The sequence below is a fragment of the Magallana gigas genome, chromosome 1 (assembly GCF_963853765.1).
Source record: "Magallana gigas chromosome 1, xbMagGiga1.1, whole genome shotgun sequence".
NCBI classification, from domain to species: Eukaryota; Metazoa; Mollusca; class Bivalvia; order Ostreida; family Ostreidae; genus Magallana; species Magallana gigas.
The window spans coordinates 16,841,785-16,850,909 of NC_088853.1; the positions used below are offsets into that span (position 1 = coordinate 16,841,785).

General features: G+C 31.1%; 1 protein-coding gene across 1 annotated transcript; it reads left to right on the top strand.

The window, feature by feature from the left end:
• Positions 1-2,185: 2,185 nt before the first annotated feature.
• Positions 2,186-7,417, top strand: LOC117687925 (neurocan core protein-like). The gene is made up of 6 exons (XM_034465336.2): positions 2,186-2,516; positions 3,551-3,650; positions 4,567-4,743; positions 5,018-5,085; positions 5,186-5,291; positions 6,366-7,417. The coding sequence occupies exons 1-6, from the start codon at positions 2,205-2,207 to the stop codon at positions 6,608-6,610; spliced, it is 1,008 nt and encodes a 335-aa protein (XP_034321227.2). The 5' UTR covers positions 2,186-2,204; the 3' UTR covers positions 6,611-7,417.
• Positions 7,418-9,125: the final 1,708 nt, after the last annotated feature.

Here is a 9,125-nt window from a genome sequence, read left to right on the forward strand (position 1 = left end):
TTAGGCTTACTAGTACTTATAGTTAAAAAATTTAAAACGGGTAGATATACGTTCACCTAATTCCTAGCTAAATGAAATGCAAGGAAGAAGATGAAACTATTTTCTTTAAATGCACTAAAACTTTTAGGGTATTAGTTCTACGCAATTTCCCGGTTTTTCGTGATTACGGCACCGTTCCAGCATGTATAATTTTAGTAATATTGATTATTATACATTTACAACAGATCTAGAATAAGAAATTAAATTATATAGGCTATGTTTAACTATTTAATTGTATTCATGATTTTTAAGCTATCAATTCTATAACAAACAATATAACCAATTATCCGTGACGTATTTTCTGCATGTGGCAATTTCAAATGATGTATACATGTACTTTTACATACAATTGTATAATGAACCCGGCTGGGTATGTGACATATTTACGTTATACATATATATAAATAAATAACCCCCATTTATGATCACCGGTACTGTAATTAATGAGCCTTTAGATTTTACTCTCAAATACATATTTTGTAGACGTAACATTTTTAAAACCCAGAGTTAGGAACTAATACTTTGAGAATAAAATTACAAATGTAAATAAACTTTCATTTAGTAGATTTATCGTATACATGTACATACTAAGATCTTGTATATTCTGTGCTAGTTCCAGCGGCTTTCTTAGGTTGGACAAACAATAGGCTCTAATTAGATATACAAAACGAAGAAAACTATGTTTAGACAAAAAAGGCAGTATCTCGCCCGATATAACAAAGGCAGTTGAAAGTTGTTTTTTTTTTTATCTTTTTAACATGTTTCAGAAGAGCTAGAATTAGACCTAGAAATAATTAAAATTGAAAAAAATTACATATCTTAAACCGATTATTAAATTTAATCATGCATTATTCATTTCTAATTTTGTTTAATAACAGGATGAACTAAAAGAGAGAGAGAGAGAGAGAGAGAGAGAGAGAGAGAGAGAGAGAAAGAGAGAGAAAGAGAGAAAGAGAGAGATATTTGACTTTCATCTATTAATTTATTGTAGGAAACTAACATACTTTAGTATAATTTCATGCGCATGATTAAGATATAGAGACTGCGCTCACACCTACAATAATTTTAAAACCGAAGAAAAATAATAATAAAGAATATCATAACGGCAATCTGTGTCCATTGGAGCGGTGCTGATGATAGCGACCTGTGTTTAATGGAGCGACAATTAAAACCGTCCAGGAACACCACATCCCCTTCTTTAGAAATTATATCATCGCTCGGATCATCCCCTCCCGTCCCTATAAAAGAGCTTTTTGCATTTAATTTATGTATTCAACCTGAATCTGTTCAACTTGATCAAAGCTGACTTAAAGGGAACTTAAAAATGGTGTATAGACAACTTAAAGGGAGCGTAAATGCCACTTAAAGATGCTTAAAGGTGGCTTAATGATAGCTTAAAGGTGACTTAAAGAAGTTTGTTCAACTTAAAGGTGACTTATAGGTATCTTAAAGATTGTATATCCTGTAATCCACCTTCACTCCGCCTTAAAGCCACCTTTAAGGACTTGCTTTAATATTGTTTTTCGCCATGTGAAACTTTTTAAACGCAAAAAATGACTGACGCAAATTTGAAATGCTACACATTTCCCCCATTTTCGTAATTTTGTAACACCTGTAAAAAACCCCAGATATACGGCATGTACACTTATCTGAGAATGATTAATTTAGATTGATTTTACAACATCCATAAGTCATTGATTTTTTTCCATTTTAGTCATCTAAGCTGAGGTGTACTATAAACCTAAAACATATAAAGCTTTTGAATGCCATTTAAATTATGCACACGGTATTGTTTAGGAACTTCAGCGTTCTCTAGCTTTTGTGTCACCATACAATACTTTTGAAAGCCTACAATTCGGCGTCTGTAATGTTAACTAAAAAGGGAATAAAATATTTATGTATCCCCGATTCCAGTGTCCCGGATTTCGATACATTGTTACACCTGAGTCAGTAAATACAAGAAAGTTGGCATCTGTGAAAAAAATAAAAAAAGGATGCTCTTTTATTCCTCATTGAATATTCGTTTCATCTCTTCAATACGTATTGATCTGTTTGTAGGGTAATTTTCTAAAATATTATAAAGTATACGCACAGTTTTAAAATCTTATCATATCAAGGTTTAGATGCAACTTTAACAAAATTCGAAATTATTTTTCCTGAATACAATGCTGCTGTTCCAAAACTCTAACTGGCTGGTCCTGGTCATTTCATATGTGCTATGTGAGGGCAGTCTACAGCCGGGATTTGCTAAACTTCAGCGTGGTCAAAGACTAGACAGAAAAATGATCCAATCCTTTGCAGAAGTCAGTTTCTTGGACTGTGTTATAGAATGTGTTGTAACACCACGGTGTAAGTCTGTCAACTATTTCAAAGGGGCTAACTTCTGTGAAATCAATTACGAAAATAAGACGACAGCAGAGACTAATTACGTTAACAGCACTGGATGGGTATACAGTGAAAAGGAGCACTGGCCTAAGGTAAATATATTACAATATTTATTTAAAATCATGAAGTCTGTTTTAATGCTACTTGACTTCGATATATAATTACCAATACTGGAGTTTCCCTTTTTAAAACTAGGGGAGTCTATCTGCATTAAATTGCAAGAAGCACCCATTACATATTTTACAACATCGTATTTTATTATTTTTTAACAGGGAAAACATATATATATATATATATATATATATATATATATATATATATATATATATATATATATATATATATATATATATATATATATATATATATTGTACATGACAAAATTCAGTTCAGTACAAGCACACAATGGATATTTCCCCGTAAAAAACTGTATAAATGCCCGATTAACTTTTGAATATTTTACTTAAAATATTATTTTTGCAACATTTGGATACATGTATTCATATTTTTCACAAATATATCGAATACAATACAACAATACTTAAGAGGCAGTTTGTAAATGACGGCGATGACATTTGTTAAAAGCTTGTTAAATTTGTTATTTTCTTGGTCTTCTTTGAAAATTGGTTCAAGTAAATATTTTGCCAGGTTTAGTCAAAATATTTGTACCCCAACTTAAGGTTTCCTTATTTCTGTCACGAATGATTGGTTTCTACCACTTTTACCAAAAATGATAATGAGGTCAATCACGGAGGGAATTAACAACAAGACAGTCCTTACAATTAAAATGTTTATGGAAATAAACAATTGAGTGTCAATTTCAAATACTATAGTGTGGTATAACAGATTTTTTTTATATTCCTTTAATTTAATCCGAATTTTCATTGGAACGTCTTGAAATGAACAAAAAAAGCCATACATATTTATTCATTGTAAATTGTTTTGAAACAGAATATATCCTTTAAACTACCCATGGATTTTAAACACTTCATACTCATTAGATTTTCCATATTTTTAATTGATCATTTTATAAAAAAAGTTCTGTTTACCAAGGAAGATAATAATATAGAAAAATACACCTCAGAAATTTTTTTGCATATCAACTTCATTGTTCTTTGCATTATAGGAGCTTGCCGGAACCTGCGAAAACGCAAACTGTCTAATTAACCAGACATGCAAACACAAAAGATATACACAAGACAAAGCATTTGATTGTGTTCCATCAGGTACGGTCTTGGCACTTTTTTTGTATATATAAGATACTGTGAGTTTGCACACATGTTCTAACAACTTACCAGGTACTTACACTAGATGTACGTCCACTATCTTACTATTTGGTCTTGTTCAATATAAAGGACAAGGAGGAATTAAAGTCCAAGAGAGCCTACACAATGTATCTTTAATTTGAACATACAATAGCGGATTAAACTTGTTATGGTTATTTTACTTTTTCATCATTTAAAAAAGAAAATTGGGAATATAGTATTTAACAATCGCATTCATAAAAGGTAATTTATCTATTTTTTTAAAGTTCTTCATTAGAGCTGGCTGATGGAGTATTCACTTATTGTTCATTTTTTCGACGAGTAAATAAGTAGGCAGATAACGTCAAGAACTTCCGTTATTTCAAAAACTCCTCATATGTTTCTTTATCTATTACACCTTGTTATTTTGTAGATAGAGGAACCATTTCAGTATATTGATTAGCCAATCTTTTAAAGAATTAGATAACATAAATGGTATTCTAACTTTTTAGGCCGCATCAATTAGATTTTTTATAATTGATATGGTTAAAACATATTTTATTCATGAAAATGCATGATGAAACGAAATTATGTTCTCCTTTTTCATTGAAAAATGAAACTGTTTACTATTAATAAGACCAGATTGCCAATGTAACTAAAAAGTTAATGTATACATTCGCTTGTCGTTTCCTTTAGATTGAAGTATTTTCATTTATAGAAATGAATAACTTTGATTTCTAGATTTGAGAATAAGAATATTGTCAGTGATAAGGAAATATATAACATGTTAGCAATTTACAGTTTTACGAACTTTTTAAAAAATCAAAGAGTATTTAACATTTGGACTCACTCCTGAATAAGACTAGCGCTGTTGAAATCATTATCATAAATGTTGTAGATTGCGGGATACCCTTTAAAACAGGAATAGATCTGAGTACAACAAAACGTGAGGACGCCATTGGTATACACAGAAGGATACACGCCTCGTGTTCTGACGGATACTTCCAGTTTGGTTCAGGACAATTGATCTGTCAGTCAAACGGGGAGTGGAAATACGACATTGTATGTGAAGAAGGTACGAATTAATAATAATTTAATATTGAATAACGCACCCAATATTTGCAAACACGTTTGAAATGAAACTATTAAATCATCTTTATTTTATTTTTGTTTACTAAACGTAAGAAATATTTAATTGAGATATATCATTTGAGGGCGAGCTTTAAGAATACCTTACAGTTTTATTTTTCTTTTTTTTATTTTCAGTGCACTTTAACGTTTCACTGATTAAGACAAATGGATTTTTATCGAGTAATGTATTGAAACCAGATGTAATTTTCATTTGCTAGGTTGGGTTCAGAGCGAAAATCATATCTATCGCTTATTCACAGAAAAGAAGAATTGGGAGAGTGCAAAGGTAAAGAAGAGTTAAGTTGATTATGTATCAAGTAAATTTAAGCAAATATAATAAAAAAACACATTGCATTAAATTTTGAAATGCAAATATCCGTTTTCAGGACCACTGTGAATCAATAGATGCCTATCTGGTAGAGATCGAATCGTCGGAAGAAAACACTTGGATCTATCATGATATCGTTCAACAACACTTTCTCCCGATAATGAGTAAGCCTACTTTTGAAATGTCAAATACTCCAAGATATATCCAATGCAAGTTAAAACATTAAATTTTTATTGTAAATATTTGTAAAATAGCAATCAATGTTGTAATTACATCTACTTGAATACAAAATTTGTGCATTCTAAGTTTTAATCCGCTCCATTATTTTCTTTAGTTTGCCTATCTTTCCAATGCTTATCTTTTCAAATCTCAAATAATCATAATAAATACAATAAATCTATATAAAAAATATGAGAAATTGAAAAAAGCAAACACAAGTTGCAATTACTTGAGAATTAAGTGAGATTGTCAGTACTTGTTAAGCGAAAATCAAGAAAATATAAATGTCGTTGATATTTGTTTAGCGATGAAAGCAGTTTTAAATGTCCTAAGAATTTTTCAAGAGCTATCCAATTAAATGTAACAGTAATCAAAAAGTAGTTCCATGTCAATGTATGAAATGTGTATGTCAACATCTTGTGACTTTAAGTTCGTTTTATCAACAAGTCAAAATGATGTATTTAAATTGTACGATTGCCGGGTATATATATATATATATATATATATATATATATATATATATATATATATATATATATATATATATATATATATATATACACCATTTCAGCAAGTTGGATAAAGAATTTTTAAATTATTACACAATAAAAAATATTTTATTCATCTCATGCGAGGTTGTTTGCATAAAATGTTCGGAAAACCCCCCTAAAAAATTCACTTTAAACATAATCGATTGTGCATTTCTGTGCAATGCGGTTATTATGACCTTTCGTTTTGATTCAGGGCGTCTTTTTGTATTTGGATATTGCTGTTTTGATAAAAAGAAACACTGAAATAAATTATCGAGCCCGGGTCAAGTTTTTACGTAGAAATCTGTCATACCAGTCATCATTCTACGGGAAAAATGAAAGTGACATATGTATAACAAAATACATCAAATACATGGTTTTGAAGTGACAACAGCGAGCTTAAAGAGTCTGTGCTTATACACTGAAAAGACAAAACGATATGATAAACAACAAACTATGAGTAATATTGCTTGCTTACCTGTTTTGTAGATCATTGTACACACAGTAAATGGAACTGTACAGTGTGGATTGGTGGCAGTGACCAGAGCAGGGAGTCACAATTTATCTGGAGCAAGAGTAAAAATATAATCACTTTCACAAAATGGTTCTTGGATAACCCAGATAACTATAAGGGCAATGAAGACTGTATTGAGATGTTAGCTATTACTGGGGAGTGGAATGACAGGTCATGTGATTACAACACTGGTTTTATATGTGAAAAAAACTTAAACTGATGTACATACATGTACATAAATGACTTACAAGAGCATTGTAAATCTGGTTCAGTCTTTAAAACTGAACACCGCTTGTAAAAAGGGACTGTACACCATATTTCTCTTTCATCACTGCTATCCCTACAACCCTAATATTAGCTGCAAATCTCTTAGCAGTTTGAATTATTTCGCTGTATAGGTCTCACTTGTGTGGACGTACATCTTGCCCCGCCGTGGTACTCGGTCGCGATGACATTATTAAGTTTTACGCATTTTTTTCAAGCCAGAAGAATACTAACATCAAATGACTGGTCAAAATATAATTAACAAACATAATATGTACATAAAATAAGAATAAAAGGCATACAATTCAAAGGCCACGACAGTAATACCACACGTCGGTCACGAGTTTCAGGTGTGCAATTGGGTGTAACGAACTCGAATATATAGGTATCTGTGTCACGGTGCCTATTTACGAGCGTTGTTCAGCTTAAAGCATTGATCATTCATCACTTTAGCGAGGAACTGTTGATGATAAAATTAATAAAATTATGAGATAAACTTACGCTGAATTTTAGGAATATTACACTGTTACATGTACGTTTGTCGCATGGTTTTACTCACCTTTCAGCAATAACAACTCAATTTTGGTAACCTGATATCGATTGATATTATCTGTATATATATATAATGAAACTGAAAGTATTCAACATACAATGTACTTTCTGTTGTATCAGGAAAAAAGTAGTGTACGTCAACTACATTATTTTTAATCTAAAGAAAACGTTTTTTTCCCCCTTTAATTCTTTTATTTACATGTTTCATTAAACACCCGTTATTGCTTATATAAGGATTTGGTTATCGTATTGTTTTAGTAGGATTACTTTTTGTAAAATGAAAGCTTATTTTTCACTAAGTGTTTTATCCGTTTAATCCAAACAATGACAATTATCACTATATCATGTTTTATTAATCCTTAAGATCATGATGTTTCGCTCTTTCTCCAAGTTATATATTCAAACATTTAATTTTTTCAACTTTTTTAAAATTATGAATACGAATGTATTATTCATTTTTATTATTTAAATCTATTCAAAATCCGATAGCGTACTATTCAATACCTGTATATATTTCCAAAACCGTTCAGAGATGCTACTATTTTTCGTTATTTTTAGTACATTTAATTAGAATACCTTATGAACTTATAAACTAGTATTTGCTGGTTTATGTTGTGAGAATGTGGCGGTGGAAGGTGCATACTCTAAGCACGTCAAAAGATAATTTTACAACGCAATTCATATTTTTCTATCTCTAAGTAATACGCAATAGGGGCAGGCCAAGGAACACCTGGCGGAAAGATTTGGAGATGAACATTTAGCAAATGGGCAAAAACTGAAAAGAGAGAGAGACAGTATTACACAGGATGAGGAGAAAACTTGTAATCGGCTTATGCTCAAAGAGGGGTAGCAGACTTAAGTCAAGTTTTAGTTTGTGTGTCTGCCTTGTGCAAACGTGAATGGTTTTCCCAATAGGACGTGAAGCGTTTACTATTGTGATCAAAGAATGTCTTTTTTTCTTTGAGGAAACTATACTTTTGAACAAATAAGGGCGGCACAAGTATTGTTCATTTTCAAATTATTATCGAACACTGGCGACATAGTTGCAATTGTCTCTGTTCGTATTAATAGAAAAGAATCTATAGCATTACAAGTTACAAGGCATTTGTAATTGGTTTGTATCAAGGGTCGTTGCATATAAACTTTTCAATTTCTTGTACCAGGCTACTCAAAACCTTAGCTACTCAAACCTGTCATGGAGAAATCGTGTCCACTGTTTTCCAGGTCTGCAATGCGGCAGTTTAAATAAGATACCTCAAAACTAAAAAAAGAACTGACCAAAACAGTGGCGACCTTGTTCAGAGGGGTACTCGACGGGTATAAAAACTAGTAACACTAGAATGTTTAAGATGTTTCCTACAGGAAGGTGTTTCCTACAGGATACTGATGCGCAACAAAAATTACAATAGATACTGATTCGTGACAACGATACATATACAAATGAATCGTACAAAAGTTTTGATAACTTACTAGATCTTTACCATTTTGATTATTGCTATTTCTGTCGTTGTAGTTAATTTATTATATGTAAAACCAAAACAGTCGCTGGTCATTTTCTTAGGTTTTGATAAAAATACCTTTTTTGTTTTTTTAAAATTTATATTTGCATAGTATAATAAATTAAAAAAAAATGTAATTTGATTATTTTAATGCGATTTCTTCGTCCATCTCAAAATATCTCCAGCTGTATATACTTGGAGAGAAGATCTCACTAAGTATAAGTTTTACGGATATAGGTAACTAACCCAAATTTTCTTTGAATCGTTATATTAGCAGCCCTATTTCCAGATAACCCAGATTTTAAACAGATTTTTAAATGATATATGGTCCGTTGAGTAACATCAGGCTCTGTTGTCGTCAAATTCCTAACTGTTTTAAATACGAGTGCTTGACAATCAAACACTATGATTAATATTTGT

What these genes read in the sequence shown, in the direction of transcription:
- LOC117687925 (XM_034465336.2), top strand. Translation starts at nt 2,205, where the DNA reads ATGCTGCTGTTCCAAAACTCTAACTGGCTGGTCCTGGTCATTTCATAT. An exon ending in CGACATTGTATGTGAAGAAG is followed by an intron (nt 4,744 to 5,017) that starts GTACGAATTAAT and finishes TTCATTTGCTAG; the next exon opens with GTTGGGTTCAGAGCGAAAAT. An exon ending in ACACTTTCTCCCGATAATGA is followed by an intron (nt 5,292 to 6,365) that starts GTAAGCCTACTT and finishes CCTGTTTTGTAG; the next exon opens with ATCATTGTACACACAGTAAA.